General features: G+C 39.0%; 1 protein-coding gene across 15 annotated transcripts in view; it reads left to right on the top strand.

Moving 5' to 3' along the window:
• The window catches only part of FARS2 (phenylalanyl-tRNA synthetase 2, mitochondrial), a 231103-nt gene that overhangs the window by 135996 nt on the left and 74124 nt on the right, over positions 1 to 20983 (top strand). For 14 of the 15 annotated variants that reach the window (XM_053970013.1, XM_053969920.1, XM_053969910.1 and 11 more), the window contains 2 exons: positions 305 to 465; positions 18766 to 18917. In XM_053970013.1, the coding sequence (XP_053825988.1) occupies positions 305 to 465; positions 18766 to 18917 (313 nt within the window). The remainder of the gene's footprint in view (positions 1 to 304; positions 466 to 18765; positions 18918 to 20983) is intronic. The other variant, XM_053969995.1, reaches the window with a different exon arrangement.

The raw sequence follows: 20983 nt of genomic DNA, 5'->3' as shown, positions 1-20983 counted from the left end.
GCATTATGCAGCATTTCTCAAGCCTGTCTGAAACTTTGGACACAAATTGTCAAGGCTGTGGCTTTGTTTTATTGCCAGTTTTGGTTCCAGGACTCAGTGATGTGCTCAGTCTTGCAGCGGTTTTTGATTTAAGTAGGATCTGTCCTGTAGCCTTTAGATCATTCATTTGGCAGTTACTTGTAAGATTTTCTGGTTTGCCATTTCACCTTTTTCTTTATTCCCTCTTAATAAATAGGTGAATGTTTTATCAGTAATTTTCCATGTTGTGAACTTAAGATTTGAATTTTTATCTTGTGTGTTGCAGCTGGTGCTCAGGATAAAATTGGCTGGGCATTTGGCTTGGGTTTGGAGAGGCTGGCCATGATCTTGTACGATATCCCTGACATCCGACTGTTCTGGAGTGAAGATGAACGCTTCTTGAAACAATTTATTGGGCCTCACATTTGGCAAAAAATAAAGTTCCAGGTAAAATAACATATATATGATAATAATTTACTGTAATGTATGTGCATCCCTAGTGAATATCATACGATTAAAATTCTGTGTCATTGAAAGATTAGGTTTTAAAGCAACAGCTTTACAGGTACCATGATTCTCTGATGTACTGCAGTAAAATCCAGCTTTTGATAATATTTTTTTTCCAGCCAGATAATGTTGTAAGTTCCTGCTGATACCCAGTCAACATCCCTGTTCTGTGTAATGCTTAAGCACATATTTAACTTTTAAATATATCCAGAATAGGGATTGATTTAGGCCTGTAGTTTGGTTTTGTTATGGTTTGGTTATGTCCTTGAGTTGTGTCCATGATTCTGTTTCATTATAAATATTTGTTTGATGCAAAGCATTCAAAGATCATAACACATTCTCAATATTTCCCATTGTTTTCACTCTACAATCATTGATGTCAATGTGAGTTGCAATGTTAACCTTTGGCAAATTCTTTGTGGATGTGCCTTGCCATCTTCACTGTCAGCTCCTTTATCCTGGCATTGCAGGGGAGAGTGCAGGCTCGGCTTGTATTTGTTTTGTAACTCCTCTGCTGTGGTGATTTTCGTAGTTAGCAACCTCATCTTGCTTTTTGTACTTACAAAGCAATCAGGCATGACTGGATTGAGTGGAAATGCTACTTCCATAATACTCTTCAGCAGGAGCATGGGGAGGTTCAAGTTAGGTGGTGTCAGCTGGTCTTTGGGGGAGTTGAGCTGACATAGATGCTTGACAAAGTCTGAAACACTAAAGCAGTAAAATAATTTGTGCAGCTGCCTTTTACTATTTAGTTTGGTTTCTTTGTGTACAGTTTGATTATTTTTTTTAAGAATTGTAATTATTAAAGGGGAAATGAACAGTGATAGATGACATTTGAGTAGTTTCCACATCAGTAGTAGCATCCATCCATTTGTTTTTAATTCATGGCAATTCCCCCATATCTTGTTTGGTAGTATCAAAATATTGTTTGAGGTAAGTTTAGGGAATAGTTTTGGCTTTTTTGGTTTGGGTAGGGATTTGGGGAATTTTGTTTTGGTTGGTTGGGTTTTTTTAATTTGTTTGGTGATAACTGACATATAAGCATTCAGCTTGTAGTTAGTTTTCTTACAGAAAGACAGGTTTTTGCCACTGTTCCTGAAGGTTTAGTCTGCTTGTGGATTTCCCTGATCTCCTACAGAATGTTTGTTGTTCTTTTCAATAAAAAATGCTCAAGTCTCCTATCTTTCTGATTTGCTTTGCTCCTGAGCTTGTGGCTTGCTTTATAGACTGCAATCTAATGGAGGTAAGATGAGATTTCTTGCTTGCTTTAAAACTGTGGATCCAAGCTTCCAACTGATCTTAGTGGTAGATTGGGCTTTTGGGGAAAGGCCCAGATTGTTGGAATGCTGCGGACTGATGTTGAAGGTGAGTCAAAGAGGACTGGGTGTCTGACTTCTCTAAGTTGCATGTAGTTTTCATGTTCAGTTTTAGGTAAGGCAGGTGTAGTGAAGCAATCTGAAGATGGCAAAGGCACTGGTTACTGTGGATAAGCTCAGAGGAAAGTATGTGGTTTCTAGGAAGCTAAATGTGATTTTTTTTTTTTTAATTAGTTTTGGTCCTTTCTCTCTTCTAAAGAAAGGGTATGGTCAATGTTTTAGAAACAGATTTTTTTCTCTGATATCAAATACTGCTTAGGGACTTTTTAATTGTTATTTGTTTTATTTTTATTATTATTTTTTCTTTTTTTTCATTTCCCCCCCTTTCCCTTTTAATACATACATACACCTACTTGACTTGGGTGTTCCATCTTCAGTTTTGGTAATTCTGCTCAACTCTTAGTTTACATTTTTCAAATCTGTATCTGAATATAAGAGAATAGAGGCAAGCTTGGGTTTTTGTTTGAAAGCAAGGCTATATCCAGCTTTCATCTGGTATCTTACATTGAGCTTTCTCGAGCTCTGTGCTGTGCATACTTCTAGTTTGGCATTGCTTTTTAAAGGGTTAATGACCCTTCAAATGAAAATACTATGAAATACTCTTCAGTGCTACCATAAGATCTCCATTTTTTTCTTCTGTTCTATGTTATTTTTCAGGTATGCTGTAAAACCAAGTTAGCAGACCTTCTGTTCCTGTCTGCTTGCTAAAGAGTCATAATTAATGAATCACATGGTTTATTCATATGACATTTGAAAGAAAACTTTTAGCCTGTCTTCCAGTGTTGATGTTGTAAGAAATCTCAATGGATATTTTAAAAGTGTCAGATTTTCTGCATGCAAGGCCATGCAGTACTTTTCAGCCTGACTGAACTGAACAAAGACAGACCAAGTGTTTTGAGAGCCTTTCACGACAGAAATTGAATCCTGCGGCTCATAAGGTCCATGTAAATGTCCATCCTTTATGTGATTAACTGGGAGAGACCTCTCAACCTTTGGGTGCTTCCCCAAATCCTTTCTTATAATCAGAATATGATCCACCAACATAAATATTTTTCTTTCTCTTCTTTAAAATGTTCTTCAAATACATGAAGTCCACACGACATAGCAGTAACCTTTAGCTGGGCTAAATATACTCTTGTTCCAAAACTGCATTTAACTGGAGCATTTTCTTGGGACTTAGAGTATATGTCTTATGCATTTTAACAGCCTGAATGTGTCAGACTTTTCCCTTTGTCATCAGTTGCTCAGTACATGTGTGCAGGCTTCAGTAGGTCAAAAAGCTGCTAGGAAAAGCTGACAGTACTTGTACCACTGTGGCTGCTCAGCACAGCGGAGTTAGAGTGCTTCTCCCCACAGATCAGATTATTGCCTGGATTTGGATTAGCAAATCACTTCAGCTATAATTTGACACAAGTGACAGCAGTGTGGGGATCAGGGTCTGGTAACTTGCTTTCAATTGTTTGTGTAGACCTTCTGCTCAGGCTGTGAAATGAAAGGCTGAGGATGGGCAGGGCAGGAAGGACCAAGAACCTGCAAGGCACAATGTAATAAAACAAACAGCTCCATTCCGATCTAGTCCGCTGTGTTATGTCTCTGTTTGTCAGGGCCCTGAGCACAGTTCCATGTAATTGCTTTATGGTTTATGCTGAGCCAGCATTCTTACCAAAAAAAAAAAAAAAGCACTCACAGTTCAGAGTAGTGTGGTGGGCCCAGAGGTTTTGATTAAGATGAAAGGGCTCTGGCAGCAGGGCAGATCCTGGAGCCTCCATAATTTTGCTGCCAAGGCAAGCAAGTGGCACATCATGTCAAGTGACTCCCGGTATGTTCTCCCTTCACAAAGTCACTTTCATTCAATGCTGCTGGTGTCTCTTGCTGCTGTTATTTTAAATAGTTATTTATTTCAATTGGTCCAGTGGAAGCATGATTATGGCTGTTCTTGCACTGGTACAGAAGGAAACTGGATCAGATTTCTAGCAAAAGTACAGACTCCCTCTGTGAGATTATGGGAATTGCAGTCTTCTGGAATTCCTAATTTCTGCATTATCTGTAACATTCTTCAATATCTGCAATAAGCCTGGCACCACCTATTTTTTATCACCCCCTTCCATCATCTCCAGGGGCTGCTCCTTCCTAGTGTCTGCCGGCACACACAGTCTCTCAAAATTAAATTACTTTATAATTATCTGGTAGCTTCAAAACTCAAAATAATAGACTTTCTAAGCAGGATCATTTCAATGGCTCCAGAAGAGAAAAAACTCCTGGAGCAGCACTGCTGGGAGACCTGAGGGGATAGTAGCCTTTGGAAGTGGCATGAGGGGATTTGACAAACAACTTGACACTGTTCACCTCCTGCACAGCTGTACCCAGAATGGTGTATGTAGCCCTAATCCACGACACTCATTCTGCTTTGAAAATTTAATAGTTGAGGATAGCAGAGATGAGGAAAAGTACATAATCAAAAATACGTAGTTGTGTGGAAAGAAGCGATACATTGTACTGAAAAGGAAATCAAAGCAGGCTCCTCTCCCTCCTGTGCAAGATAGCAAAGGCTGGGCCTGCTTGCTCCCATTTGTCTTTGCTCAGTGTGCTTTAGGAATTAAGCTCCTGCTCTGATGACAAAGGATTTACACAGTAGCCCAGTTTGCACTGTTTGCTGTGTATGTGAGCCCTCATGTTCACACCAATAGACAGTCCAACTTTTCTACCTTACTGTGCATTTCTCAGTTTTCAGGGACGGTAATCATCCCTGGGCATCTTTCCTGTGCACAAGCCTGATTGTTGGTGGGAGACACAGAGCTTGTCCTGAAGCTTTAGAAGATGCTGAAAATAAAATGCACCGTCAAGTGTAAGGGGAAACTTCAGCAAATTAAACCATCCTAGTCTATATCCTTTATTCCATGCTTGAGAAGGAGAGCATCTAGAGTATATACCATCCATTTCAACCAGTATGATCTTATTGCATTCACTGCACAGGGTGGGTCTGTCTGATCCATCATTAGTATGCTACTCCATATAATTTATATTTATCTTCTTAGTCTATGATTAGCATTATTTTCAAATAAAAATTAAATAGATTCCCTGGTTATTGCATTTTCAGATATTTTTCATCAAGATTAGGTGACTCCATGCTAAAATGGTTATTCATTTTATTATGTTTATTTTCTAATAGTGCATCTATTAAAGTCAAATATGCAACCATTAGTATGTAAATTTAACTTGGATGTTTGAACAAATAAGGTATAGCTTCAACTGTGACTTACTGTATAAATAGTTTTAATGTAATTGAAGATATATAATGTGTGTGTCTGCATGTGGAGGTACAATAGAGAATAGATGATGATGTTGTAGCGTAAACATTTTACTGGCATGACTTTGGGAAGGTTGAATATCTAAGAGTGACTTACATAGATCATCTTAAGCAAAGGTCAATAAAACCTTACAGTGCTGTATATCATCTCAGGTTTGTCTTTGTGCTCTGCAGAACACGGTGAAATTCCTTTTTTATTGTAGGATATGCATGGAAAACGAGCAAAAATACCTTCTTCATTGCAGAGATGTTGCACTAAGCTGCACGATTGGGTTAGAAATCGCTTGATCATCAAGTCTTCTCATCAGGATGTTCTGTCTTGTATCATTTGTAGGTAGTGCTGGTATTGAAGCTCTGGGAACCTGAGCCCTCTGGCCCCAGCCAGGCAAAGTACTGAAGCACATGCTGAGCTTTAAACTTGCAAGCAGTCCCATTTAAATCAATGCAGTAGTTCCTATGCTCAGTCAAACATAACCCAAATGCCTAAATAGCTTCAGGTCAGAGATCTCCACATTTCCTGGGATCCAACTGAGAGTGATCAGCACCTTGCAGGGCTGTAGCAGTGGAAACTTTCAAAATTACTGTTATAAGCAAGAAGAGTTCAATCTGACAAAACACAAACTCAATTTGCAAAATCTTTGTTCTAAGATAGTTTTACTGATCAACGCTTGGGTAAAAAAAGTCAACAAGCAAATTTCTGGAGAGTAAACAACACTTGAATTCCCATTCTCAACTAAAGAAAATCAGCTGAAAACACAGTAAGGAAAGAAGAAAGTAGGGGCTCAGAATGAGCAAATGGGATGGACAGTCACAATGGCCTGAATACAAAGCACTGATACACTCATATTAGACAAAGTGAAAGTAACGTAGAACAGAGAAGTGCTGTACTTTGAGCATTGTGGGCAATATGAAAAAGTACGTTTATGGCAAAAACTGTTGAGGCTGATGCAAAAGTATTTTTCTAAATATTCAGAAAGTTTTCTTAGGTTTTGTACTGTACACATGTACTTCTGATCTCCTTTTGAAAGATCTAGAAGTATGAGGGACCACAAAAATTACGACCACTAGCCATCAAAGCAAGTCTTTAAAGTGCTATCATCAGTTTTGAGATGAGTGTGGGGGACTTCCAATTCTGCTTCTAGATTTGTGAAACTCTTAGTGTGTCAGAACCTCAGCCCATGACAAAGGCTGTACTGAGATGATATACACAGAATCAGAGAGCCAGAAGGGACCCACAAGATCATCACAGTGCAGCTCCTGGCCCTCCACATGGCCACCCAAGAATTACACCATGTGCCTGAGAGCACATTACTGAAACTCTTGGTAAAAATAAGCGCTGACAAGGGATGTGATTCCCAACAATCTAGCTGCTGCCCTCTGAACTAATACCCATGATGCAGATTTTCTCACATACCCAATTTCCATCCCTCCACCCACCCACTGCAATCTAGTCTCACTGATAGCCTCCCATTGAACCTGAACAAATCAGCAATAGTTTAATTCCTCTCTGCTTGTACTTTTCTAAGTAAATAAAATGAATAAATAAAAAACGTCAATAGCCCTTTCTGCCTAGATTAGTTAGTGGTATTTATCTTACGTACTGTGTTGTCTGCTGAAGTACCAAAGGGCAAAGTAAATCCATTTAATCCATTTAGCAGCCATCTTCGTAACAGCTGGATGTACAGACAAGCCTATGATATTCATTAGCAAAAACACCACTCTCTTTCACTTATGTTCCTTGAAAATACTTTAAGTATTTCTATGTTATTTTCACAGTCCTAGAATAGTTGAAAACTACTGTTCACCTCTGTTAACTTGTCTCATCCCAATAGCACATTTAGTTTAGATTTAGCTGGTTGTGACTTGAAGCAAAATAGCTGATTTGAACTGTTCTTTTTTTAATGTTTTCTGTTTTGTACACAACTGTCACAGCTGGAATTTGTTTTGAGTGGGTGGAGTATGTGTGTATACGTATATATATGTTTAGAGAGCAAAAATATTTCATTCTTACTTTCAGTTGTCTGTGCTAACACACACTTTAATTGCCAGTAAATTTTTAATGTCATGGCAGGTAATTCCAAAACCTGTATGTAATTTAGTGTTTCCTATAGATTTTCAGTTATGTGAGAGGTCCAGGGCTTTCCTAATAAACCTAGCAAGTGCCACAGGGGATTTTGGAGTCTAGCTATGTGAGAAACCAATGTATCCACCTGACAGATGTCCCCTCTTTTGACTGCAGGTCCAGAGACAGCAGTTGAGACTTTTCTTCATTTGAAGGGTTTTGGTGGGTTTGGGCTGTTCTTTACCACTCCTCCCTAGAGCCTTGTTTCTCAGTGTTAGGATGAGAAGCACAGTTGGTTTTCTTTTTTTTGTTTGTTTCCCGAGTACTCATGTTCCCATGTGCTGTTCTGCTTTGCTGCTCCACATGTACTGCAGAAGCTTCTTTTGTGGCTATGCTGTGAGATGAATCAAGGAGCTTTTTCCTCTGCAGTTCCTTAAAGCTGTATCAGTTCCCGATCCATTTCTCAGTGTTGCTTCATGCCATCAGCGCAACTGATGAGACAGCACTTTTGTTTTTGGAGGCAGTAGAGAAGGTGAGGGGTGAACATACCCAGCAGGTGTGTCCTCAGTACTAGTGAAAGACATTCCCAGCAACTGAGAACAGACCACCAGGGACTTCTTTCCAATTTGTTTTTAAACAGAAAAAAAGCTACTGTATCCTTGATTGCATTTTGTCTGCACCACTTCTATGTGATGTAGATAAAAAATGATTTTGCAGTTATGAATGCTGCTGCACTGTCATTAGAACCATTTTACTGCTGTCTTTTTTTCCTAGGCAGAAGCCAATGCACCCTAGTGAAAGTACACCTGATACTATCTAAATTATTGCTTAGCAAAAACTGCAATAAGCTTCAAAAAGCATATGTTACAGTAGTTTGCTCTGATCTCTAAACCTCATATATTTGCAATTTGACTGGCTGAGGCTCTTTGAAACAAATAGCTCACAAATGAGTAATTCCACTGCTGAATATATCAACTGATCTTTATTGCGTCCCAAATGATGAAGTATAATGGTTATACAAAGTGCTTAAATAAGCCATGGAGCAATTTCAATCAGTGATATATATGCTGAAACCCACATTAAATTAATATTAGGTGAAGGAGTAAACCTGGAAATCTGAAGGAACAATAGATTTTGCGTAGGTTGTGTGAAGCTATGAGAACCAGCTGCTAATGATTTTGACAGGAGTCCACATATGTTCAGAGCTTTCAGTTTATTGTCTACAAAAGTATGTAGCTAGTCAGGAGGGTAACCCTTACACATTTCCAATGGTTTTCCAATATTGGTTTAATATTGTGAGTAATAGAATTCTGGTTAGGAGGATGGCACAGAAAATGTCTTGACTTGTCTTTCGCCCTGACCCGAGAAGTGACTCAATAATTCTGTTTTCCATGCTGTTTCAATTGTAGTTATCTTGTACCTCCTGCCTCGGCATCTCTTCACCAAACTACCTTAGGGTGGAAAGTTCTTCAGGACAGGAATTAGCATTTTGTGCTCTGTCTACCTAATGGGACCCTGGTTTCTGGCTGGCAGTCCTAGGTAATTACCACAATCTAAATATGTGCATGCCTGTACCAGGGTTAAATACATCTTTGTGAGTATACATTATGCATTTGATGTAAGAATAAACTTGCCTTTAAAATGTGTCCAAGCACACTGTGTTTGTGTCTTCAGAGATACAGGTAAGTGCTGGTGTGCACACACAAGCACAGAAATATAAAGGGAAAAAAAAAAAAAAAGAAGAAATCTCAAAACTATTAGGAAATAAGCTCTTATTAATTTTTCCAGAGTTAGCTAAAAAGATGGGAGTTGTCATACCTGAGTTTATTTGATAGTTCTTTTAACACTGGTGCCAATGCTTTACATGTAAAAGATACACCTTGCAAAGAGCTTTTAAGTGATCTTTAAAATCATGCCTAAGCCTCTACAGTCATCATCTGTAGCATGACTAGACATTGCAGCTGAGCTGTGGAGTGTCCCTAGGAAATGAGGGCTGGGAAGAACAATCTCTGTATGTGTGTATGCATGAACAGAAGCACCTTTTGAAGTACATGGTGTTAATAAAAAAACCCTGATTTTCAGCTACCACTTCTCTGATCAGAATATGAATTAGGCTACAGAGAATAGCCAAACAACAGAAGGCACAGTTGGGAAGAACTGTATTTTTCTTATCATACCAATCCTCAATTTCCTTCATCTTGCTAGTGTGGGAGACACATGAACTACTGCAGTGACAGCCTAAAACAAAATGTGACAAGTAAGTAATGCTTTGGGGTGCATGTGCTGCAGAGGATTTGGCTATGTGGTTTTAGAAAAATTAATAATGGGAAGAAATCCCCTCTTTTGAGGATTGATTGCATCCTCCTGCCTGTGCAGAAGTGCATATGCAATCCAATAATCCAATTTGCATAATTATTCCCACATGTAACCTGTTCTCCTAAATCAGCAGGAGTGAACCCATTTTCTGATTCTTGTAAAATAAGGAAAGGCATTAAAGCAATATCTGTTCTGCACCAAGATTCTGCTTGTAGAGATTTAAATGTTTTTTACATTTTGTCATTGCATACTGAAACACTTAGTGTACTTTTTGTACCTTTTTTTGTTTGGTCTGTTCTCAGCTTAGGGCTTCTCTGTAGTTTTCTCTTTCTAAGTGTTGTTACTCTTTAACAAGAGTATAGCTTTAGGAACACTCAGAGAAAAAAAATAAAGAGAAAAAAAACTAAAGGCTTTTGTCCCTCTTCTGATAATGGACAAGTAAGTAGAGCCATTTATTTCAGTTTTTCTCTAGCTTACTTACTGTACTTTAAAGTTTTAGCATGCTACACTACCTTGGTGTTTTATTATGGTTTTTAACTTTAGAGGTTGTAATCTGTATGAATTTAGAATTTAAGTTGGGAGGTGCGGGGGGGAGGGTGGTTGGAGGAAGTGAAGTTGGCTACTCTGGAAACTAAAAATACTGGATTTTGCCAAGAGTCATAGAATCATATAATAATCCTTAGGGTTGGAAAAGACCTCTTAAATCACCAAGCCCACTGTTATGCTGTCATCACCATATTCACTACTAAGCCATGTCACCAGGTGCCACATGCACTCACCTTTTGAACACTTCTGGGGACAGTGATTTCACCACTTCCCTGGGCAGCCTCTTCCTCTGCCACTTGGGCAGTTTTCCCAAGACAAGAAGGAAACCCAGCTATATCAGTGATACTGGAAGTCATAAGAATATTTCAAAACCACCAGTAACCTGCCTGAGTAAATTTCTGTACATGATGAGATGGTACAGATTAGCTCTGGGAAGTGTGGAAAAATAATTCCTTTGTAGCATAGCAATGTCCAGGGCGTTATGTGAAGTTATAGCCAAGAGATATGAAGTGTCATTGCTGATGTATTGGAAATCTCTATGTTTTTTAGGAAGGAGAGAGAAAAAAGAAGTATAGGTTGATTGGTGGGAAGAAGGACTTCTTCAGGTGTTGCATGTGCCTGTAAGAGTCACAATGCTAGCTTATTTTGGTGTAAGTCAGATTCAAGTGTTCTGGAGATTCTGCAATTTAAACAGTAACTCTCTGGAATGGTGCATTTAATGAGAGAAAAGGAAATACAATCAACAGAGTTTTATATGAGGTTTTTCATCTAAGCCAAAATAAAATACTGGGTGCACTTTGTTTCCATTGTTATGCTATGTATTTGGGAGAAATACATCTTCATATTGCTGCAGACTCTTTCCAAATACTTGCATTGTTTATTTAGATATAAGTCTTTGTTATATCTAAAGATATTGTTATATCTAAACAATTCTTTCATATGAATTGTTGATGGGTACAGTATTTTATTCCACTGAGCTATTTATCTCAGCATTATTATTAAGCATAATGAGAAAAAATATACAAGTCAAATCATCAGAAAGAAGGAAACCTGACTTCTGAGTGTGGCAAACACCAAATGCCTGCAGCAACCAAAACCTTCTGCAGGAATTGCAGGTGCTCAGCACTGCTGAAGAGAAAATTCCTAGTATCTTCTGAGAAGTTGAGTTTCTGCTGACTTACACCAGCTTGTTACCTGTTCCTTGCAGGCATGGCAGGTACTTTTAGGGAAGTGCAGGACACATATGTTTTTTTATTCGTTGAGAGTTTGTTTTCTGAGGTGTGTGTTTTCTTTTTATCCTTCCTGTGATTTTGCCTGTGGCATGGGATATTTGGGTAGGAAAGACAGGCAGAATATGGACAGCCTGTGCCAAAGGCAGTCATCAGTGTTAATTACTAGGTTTGGTGTGAGAATCCACTGTACCATTTTGGTCATTCCACATCACTGGGTTCCTTTCTCAGGATAGCAGTTTGCTTGTTTTCTATCAAAGACATCACAACAGAGTAAGGATTGTCCCATCAGCTCCACTTGGTATCACATGAGTTCTGTGGTAGCAACTGCTCAAATGGAAAAGCAATAACAGAAAAAGCATTTCTTGGTTTTTAGTTGTTTTGCAGTGATACATCTGTGATTGAAATGGGGGAAGATGAGCGCTGTGAAACCAACTAGCTTGGTAGGCCATCAGCTAGGAGCCTGGAAAAGAAGCATGAGGAAAATGCATTTTTTTCCACAGTGGACATAGAACTGCTGCAGGAAAACATCAGACTAATTGCTTCTTCATCCTGATACTTTCAAAAGGAGTTTGTAAGGAGCTGTGATGTGGGAGTGAATAGTAGAGAGCCATCCCTTTTGGTGATTCTCCCTGTGAGTCCTACTTTGTTCTATGGAAATGAGAAGTCGTTTTTGCCTCATTAAACACAGAGCATGGAGTCCATCACTGGTATTTAGGAATAATTTATACTTATCCTTTGGTGGTTTTTATAATCAGACCACAAAACACAAGGTATATCCAAATGCCCTAGAGAACAGGTATCTGGGAATATCTCTGCTGTATACACTGTAACATCTTTGCTTTTAATAGGATTAGGTCAATACTTTCATCTTTTTTATGTCTTTCCTAACTTTTTCTTCAATTCCTTACTAATAATTTAGAATCATAACTCAGTGGCAATACAAGTGCTCTTTTGTGTCTGGAAATCTTCTCAAAAGCCATACCTTATTTCTTGCCTTTCTGACCACAGGTCAGTTTAAAATGCATATTGCACTCAGAGAAGTATATTGTGACTTTAAACTTGACACATTTTTCATTACAAATTTAAACAAGCTTGACTTTAAAGTTACTGAATTTTAATAAAATGTTGTAAGAACACAGTGTCCCTTTCCAGTGGGGCCATAGAGGCTTAGTAATCAGCATTACTTTTGGGTGAATATGTATAAAGGAAGCATTCTACTCACTCATTCTGCCCCAGCACCAGTCCTCTTGTGCATTTTTTCTGCTGCTTGGAAAAGGTGGAGCTTATCAACAAAGTTTAATCTCTTCACTGACTGTTACAGATCTTAATTTTTTCAGTGTCATATTAGATATTGGCCTTCCCTTGTCAGGCAGGTTCCTCCATACGAGCTGTAACTTTAGCGTGCAAGAAGGGTTGCACTTGCTCCTGTGCATGTCCACATCTGTGTGCATTTATTTTGTGTCCTAAGGGGGTTTACCTGAGGAAAGATGCTTGACAAGCATTGAAAAAGGTGACTAAGTGGGATGATATGGAGAGCTACCTGGTGACTGCTTAGGCAGAATATAAGCATTTAAACTCTTCTTTGCTTTGCACCTTCAGGGAACCTGGAATGGGGCTCAAGAAAGAGATTGTTATCTCCAACATGACCCCATAGGGTGTAGTTTAGGTGGGAAGGGGACAGAGCTGTCATGGTGACATGCACGGCACAGCAGAGAGGGACGTGGTCCACAGATTTGTGTCATCTCACGTTGAAGGCTGAGACTTAGCTAGGAAGACAAATCTGTAGCCCCGGGGCACCTCCCTGTTCAACCTGGATGTAGAATGTCAGAACCACAGGATGAGTCAGGTTGGAAGGCACCCTGATTGTCTGGTCCAACCTCCCTGCTCAAACAGTGTTGTCCCAGAGCACATGGGACAGGATTGCATCCGGATTGTTCTTGAATATCTCCATGTACAAAGAAAACCTCCTCCACTCAGGATGGTCCATGTACAAGTAGAGTGCCTGAAATCCATGGAGCACTTGATGTTCCCATGAACATATGGTGTTCCCTGTACCTGTATGTGAGCTTTTCAAAGTTAAGAACTCTGTTGGGGTGAGCAGATTGGTGCCTAAAAAGGGCTGATCATAATTCTGTGTTCATTCACCGAAAACCTCAGAGCATCAGTGGAGGATAACATGTTTCTGCCACTCCCTGCAGGAGCACAGAGTAGTGCATTGATCCCAGACTAGTCCCAAACTAGTCCATTTGCTTTGGTTTTAAGAGCTTAATCCCAGAACATATTTTATATTTGCTTATCGGTAGTTGTCTGTTGAAATTTACATTTCCTCCTTTGAAGATGTGTGTGTGTGCATACACATAAAAATGTATATATGTATGTGTGTGTGTACATGTATGAATATATAGAACTTTCTATATATATCTAAGGGAAAAATCAATTTGGTTAGGAGGGTAGAAAACTTTTAATAATGGGGAACATTGTGACTAAATTTTAAGCCATGGCAGCCAAGAAATTCAAAGATATGTTCCCTGCAGGAACTGTAATTTGTCTACACTGGTCATAAATACGGAAATGTAAATCTAGAAGCATACACACTAATACAGGAAACTTCATCATGTGCATGGGGGTTAAGTTACTGCTGTAAATTTGCAACTTTTAATTTCATGCCTGTTACGTGTTTGCATTTCCTATGATAACACTAAATTAATGTACTTTCACCATGGAATATATTAAGAAAGGCTCAGTTATTACAGGACTGTAATTTTCATTTTGATGAGAATATGATGTTGCATTAAAACTGTGTAGTTTATGTAGATATTTCTCCAAAACATGAGAAAGGCAGGACTGTTAAAGCTTAGCAGCCATGGTGCTGCTAAGTCTCATATTTTTCTGACTTAGACTGGTGATGGCAGTAAAGCATGGCTGACTTTTTAATAGCTTGGCTGCTGTGGAATTGCTAACCCAGTTTCTGGTACGTGTCGTCGTTAACATTGCATTTGTGTCGCCACTGTCAAAATACAAGTACAGCTTTTTCCTCTGCTGTGTTGTGTCACTCGTTTGCTTTGTCCCATCTGCAGCTGGCAGCAGGGAAGGAATGGAGTGAGCAGCCACAGCACAAAACTTCTCCTGCCCCCTTGCCACGTTGCACCCGTGGTTACTGCATCTGGGGGAAAGTGGCTTTTTTCCTAATGGCAAATATTTGTGGAAAGTTCTGGTGTTCATCCTGTTTTTTGGGACTCCAGGCTAAAGACACTTCATGGCCTTGTGTGGGTTATTCACTGGCACTGGCTGTGCATTATCACCAGCAGTTTTTACTGCGGCTCAGGAGGTTCTGCCCTCAGAAAGGTTTCTCTCCGTTACACCTGTGAGGTATCTGGATCCAGCCTAGCTTATGATCCTTTGTCATGTGTGGATGAACAGATACCACTCTTATGGTAACCACTTGATTCCTGCTGCCAAATCATCCAGAGTAGTGCCCCGGTGTGACAACATACACAGAGTCCAAGTGTTTGCTATTTTATGCTGACAGATGAGTTCTGGTGGATCCTGTTGCTGCTTAAGACAGCTGTCCCCCAATGACTCGAGTTGCTGCAGTTTTTCATCCAGTCCATATTAACATAAACCAGTGAGAGGGAAATTTTCAGCTGGCTACAGCAGGCTGTGAGCTGCAGTGGTGAAAGAACAGGCACATGTTTGTTTTATCAGCTGCTGCAGGGGCAGTAATCTCAGACAGAAAGGCAGAGCAGAGAGGTAGAGATGAGGAATGCCCTAAACTTATCACCAACCCATATGAAAGACTAACAGCCCTGTGTTTTTAGTGGTGCACTCCTCAGATAGATGTAGGCATAGGCAAGGCAGGCTGGAAGAGCAGGTTATAGTACTGGTGTCCAACTACACATTTATATACTAAAATTTTCCTATGAGGGAAAAGCTTGCAGTTTTAGGAAATACTTGGCTTATTTATTAACCAGAGAAAGAACTTTGACTAATGACTAGTAAACATATATCACTGAGGGTGGATCACCATAAACTTCTATTTTATTATTTAAAGAAATTATAGTGATTCAGCACTTCTAAATACTTTCACTTTGGCTGACTGAAAAATGTGATGTCATTAATTCCAATATTTCCTGCAAGATGGGTTCAGTGGAGTCCTATAGATAGTGTAATTTCTAGGAAAGCATTTGTTTTCTGAGGCTATTGAAAAATGTCAATGGTAGTACACTGAAGTGTTTGAAACAGAAAGTGAACAGAACATTTAAAGTAGCACTGTGGTGGCAAAGCTCTGATGGAGCCAAAAAGAGGGGTGCTGTGCATCAGCAGTGCTTACTGACTCACTTGGCCAGTGCCCTGCAGCAGCACTCCACAGGTAGGATCAGTTCTGCCATTTCCTAAACATCTTTTCAGTTCCTCAAAAACCTAAGGGGGTGATCAGGGTGTGGAAGCAGGAACGGCAGGGCTTCCAGATTTGGGTTCAGCCAACAAACAGCCTGCAGAGCCAGATGTGTCCTGGTAGCTTCTCCAAGCATGGTGCTGGAGGACTTCTGAGCCATGAAGAGAATGTAGCTGGAAGTGGTGGCTGGAGGCAATGGCAGATTAGAGGATTTAATGGGAAGAACACTCTCTCAAGGGGAGCCTTTGAAATGTCTGTAAATTCATAAGGAAATGGTCTTTAGGGTTGGCATTTGCCCTGAAAAAGGATCAGCCAATGGACTTTGGACCTGTCTGATGTTAAAGAGTAGGAGAGTTTAGAAAGGATCAAAGAATGGCAAAGTGATCTGTTGTACTACAGTATGTCTTTGCTAGAGTGCCTGAATACAAATTTAGGAACTTCATTTTGGCTTGCCAATTGGAGACTCTTTAGTAGCCTGTTCACATTTTAGGTGTAGCTAATAAACTATTATGTGACTCATGGAGCTCTACAACAAACAGATCAATACATTTGAGAACTAGGAGTTTTATCCTTATAATAACTTTAGTGTTGATATAAGACTTACTGCAATGATATTGACTGCAGCCAGGTGGTGAAGGGACAATATAATATGGGATTATTGCCTTGCCTTTTACCATAAAAGATTTTTCTGTATTACAAGGCTCTGAGAAAAGGTTAGTAGCTAATAATAAAAAGTTATGCTTATGTTATGTTTTACGCATTTGTCCTTTCACACACAAGCATACACACACAAAATTACAAAAATTCTGTATCCATGCTAGTGACACTGGAGAGAAAAAGCTGCACACACAAGAAATTAATTCCCTGCTTCCCATGGGCAGGCCATCTCCAAGGGAGCAGGGCCCCATCACATGTGATTGCTACCTGGGACAACAAACATCATCACTCCACATTTCCCCCCTTCACTCTTCTTCTTCCCACTTTTTATATTGAGCAGGATGTCATATGGTCTAGAGTATCCCTTTGGTCTCTTGGGGTCACTTGTCCCAGCTGTGTCTCCTCCCAAATTCCCCATCTTTCTTGCCAGTGTGGCAGTACAGAAAACAGAAAAGGTTTTGGCTCTGTGCAAATACCACCCAGCAATAACAAAAGTATCTCTATGTTACCAACCCTGTGTTCAGCACAAATCCAAAACACAGCCCCATGCTAGCCCCTGTGAAGACAATGAATTCTTGCCAAAACCAGCACAGGACATTTCTGAGTTACCTGAACATATAATTGGTTTTCTTTATTGTCCTTGTACCTGTGTGAATGAAAGTAGGTGCCTTCATCATGCTAAGGCTCATGAGCCACATCTTTTGGTTGAATGATTAAATGTCTTGAACTGCGAGTTCAGTGAGTTTTGTATTAGTCCCAGCTCTGAAGGGTGTTCAGTAGATTCCTGAACTACTATAGCAGTGGTAAATAAAGTGGTAGATAGGAATGAGGTGAGAATATAGGGATCTACTGCAGGATTATAACTTTATTTACACTAACACATATATCAGGTTGTTGTCCAAGGAGAATCTCCAGCATTTGCAGCTGCGACTTTTGTATAGCAGAGACATTTGCATCTCATTCATTAGTGTTTTATCAAAAGCTCTTTTGCAATGGATTTGTTGTGCAAGTTTCCTTTTTTTAATTTGATATACAAGATATTAATTCATTTGACAAGTTTATTCCTTTAACAAGTTCAATAATCATTTGCGATTCACAATATTATTTGCTGGGGGTGTTATTCATTTAAAACTTGCACTGTATTCCTTATCAGACATTTATTGACTAGTTTCACTCTACAGAACAGTATTTGAGTAAATCAGAATGCTGTAAACTTGCCTTATTAACGGCTTTATTGCTTTAGCAGGTACTCACTTAAGTTTCCACTGTTCCATCATAAAACATTCCCAGCCATGGAATACATTTTGAGTGAGATATTATATTGTATAGAACAAGGTGTACACATGGAATCTCTTGTACATATAAAGAAAATAATAAAATAGATGTTTTCTCCTGCAGACTCCAACAATCTTGTGCAAAAGTACTTTTTTCAACTGCAGGGAATTAATGCAAAGCAGAAGTAAGATACTGTATAACCTAGAGGTCATGAAAGGAGAATGTTACTGTTTTCTGTTTGTCAAAGGGTGAAACTTCTCACCAAAGGTGAGATCTGAAACCCACAGAGTCCTGGGAAGTTTCATCAAAACTGAAAAGTTAATTATCTGGTTTCATTTCTCTTCCTGTTTTTACTAATAACAAGTTACATTGTCTGCCCACTCTATGTGTGCAGCAAAGGTTCCCCTTTGTGTTTAAAAGCCTGTTATGGTACTTGTGGAATTAATAACTATATTAACAGCCATACCTTTTGTGTTGTTGTTGTAGATGTTTGGATGTCTACAAAAACCACCAGAAAGTGAACTGATCCCTCTTTTTAAGCCAAAGTGTGTTTCTTATTAAAACATTTTAATAGGAAGGTGCCTATTTATAAGACTTTATTAAAAATTCGACAGTAAAAATAATAAATATGTTGTGTAATATAAGAATCCTATAAAATGCATATAAATTTTATACCTGAATGTGACAAGAAGTTTTGAATCTGCAAAAAGTCTGGAAAATGCTTTCAAAATTGCAATTCTATCTACCCAGTGAAAAATCACCTGACATTATCTCTTCCTTCTGAGCAGCTCTGTTGCAAAAGTGTGTTCAGGGTCATAAACACTGATTTTAGCAAACAAAACCAAGATTTTTCTTGTGAATGAATAAACCAAAGTTGTTATGAGGGGATCTTTAAAAGACATTTCCTAGTATAAAATCTTCTGTCTCAGTTGTTTATGAGGTCAGTTTGCCCTTCAAAAACCATTTCAAAAAGCCTCTAAATTGTGTACTTTCTGTGTTACGTAAGTTCAGAACAGTTGTAGATATAGTTATCAAGTCCAACCATGTATAAAGGTATGGTTTTAATTTTATTTCAGCCACTCAGCCGATATCCGCCTTTGATCAATGACATTTCCTTCTGGCTGCCCTCTGAGACATACTCTCAGAATGATTTCTATGATTTGGTTCGAACCATTGGTGGAGACTTGATAGAAAAGGTTGTCCTACTGGATGAATTTGCCCATCCAAAGTAAGTGAAAATTTTAACACCTTTTTCCTGTGGTCATAGTATAAATATTTTGTGGCTATTTTAGTTTTGTATACCAAGAAGTTCTTGATTCTTACCATATTTGCACATATTATTTTTTAGCTCCAAAACTGTCCTGCAGCAAAAAAACCCCAACTTTTTACTTAAAAGAAATATTACCTATTTTTCAGTTTTCCACTAGTACTGAGCTTCTGGTATTCAGACTACCCCAATGCTTTGTGCTCAGGTTTTGACAGCAACAGTGAACAACTGCCTTCCTCAGTACATCTGGCAGTGCGTGACACTCCTGTCCGTAGCGTGTCTGACATTGAAGTCCTGCTCTTTGTTAAGTGAATGAAGTTTGCCTCCTTGTTCTCTTCCTTTCTTCTTCTAGCCCTGACACACTAGTAGACCTTTACTATAATGTCAGTACTAATAATGGTTTGTTGCAGAATGCTATTGTTGGTGTTCAACTGGGAGGAAAAAAAAAAAAAAAGACCTTGTTCATTTCTTTCTGACACTTATTTCTATGCTGTTGAACAATCTCTCAGGTTTCAGAACACCATATGGGTATAGCAGCACTGACATGACCAGGGAGTGCACAGGGTATTTGTCCAACTGGTAATAACAGTTGCCTCGAAGCCAGACAAGTATCAGCTATTACATATGTACTGTTTTTCAATTTGCTATTTCCAAATCAAGAAGTAGAAAAGCTGCTGGCTATCTAGCTTTCTAAAACTGAGGTTTAAAATAATTTGTCTTGAGACTTTTTAAAGTACTGTAGGAAGGCAGATAAACCTTTTTTGAAGATAACAGGAAAATACTTCATATTGTTCTCCAACACCTATATATTTTTTATTTTCTGCTTTCTACATCCAAGTATTTAACACTGTTGTTCTTTTCAATTTGATATGTGATGCAAGCCAGATGAATAGATTCTTCTGTGGCCTAGTTTTCATGGCATTTCAGTGGATTTTTATTTTTTGAGGGTTTTTTCCTTTTTACCCTTTTTGTGTAGTGTTATATGAGACTGTGTTGTGTGAAGAAACAGAAATGGAAATGAAATTTGTGTGGGCATCTTAAAGCTTGGAGTCATTAATTCTTGAGTCTTTCTCACATGCAAACCATGCAAAAGGATCTTAACCCTTTACTCAAGATGGTGTGTGCAGAAGAGGAATACAGGTTAGGGTAAAATAATGAGTACTTTTCATTGTAAAGAACAGACTATATCTTTCAGGAAAATTGCAAAACAAGTTTATTGCAGGTATGGATAACTTCTTATTGTCACTTGGAGTGCACTGCAGTATCAGCACAAGTAGGTAGACATTGAAGGCTCTGCACACGGATCCTGCTGTCTTCTATCATGATGGTTCTGATACAGCACAATCAACATTTTTTGGTAAAAACTGGGTTGTTGAACCCCTTTCTCGAACTGGTCCTTTCATTCATTCATGCCAAAAATTTATTGTATGTGTAACACCTCAGTGCACATTGCCACTTTTTGTCTACATTCTCCTTAGTGATACCAAACCAGCAATTATCTTCATTGTTACATCATCTCCTAGGGGAAAATCCTATGTGTAGTGCAAGCAGCTCTTCCAAGTCTGAAAGTTTGGAGAAATCTTGTTCCCTGCTTCTTCAAACAGTGGCAGTATTATTCTGTGATTACTCTCGGCATCTTACTGGGGAAATTCACACACACTGTGACAGCCTGCCAGCAACACTGCATCAGTCATGGCTCAACTCACAGGTTATGCTTCTCTTCTTTGCTGGGAATATTGTCTTCCATACTAGTAGAGTGGTGAGGTAGGGACAGGATTCACTACTCTAGTTTTCTACTCTGTGTGTTTTCTCCTTTGATACACTTCGACGCATGCAGAACATATTCCAGGGATGACAGTTGTTCCTCCTCAAGGAATACACTTCTCGTTCCCTCTGTGACTTCTGCAAGTAGATGGGAAGGTTGATTGCTCACAGAGAATTGTCACACAGATTTAGTACCTTTACTAGTTTTGTTCTCTAAACCATTTAAACCTCACTCAGCAGATATCCAAATATGTTTTGACACT

The sequence above is a fragment of the Vidua macroura genome, chromosome 1, assembly GCF_024509145.1.
Source record: "Vidua macroura isolate BioBank_ID:100142 chromosome 1, ASM2450914v1, whole genome shotgun sequence".
NCBI lineage: Eukaryota > Metazoa > Chordata > Aves > Passeriformes > Viduidae > Vidua > Vidua macroura.
Note: the sequence above shows the minus strand (reverse complement) of the source record. Positions and strands in the feature narration are given on the sequence as shown.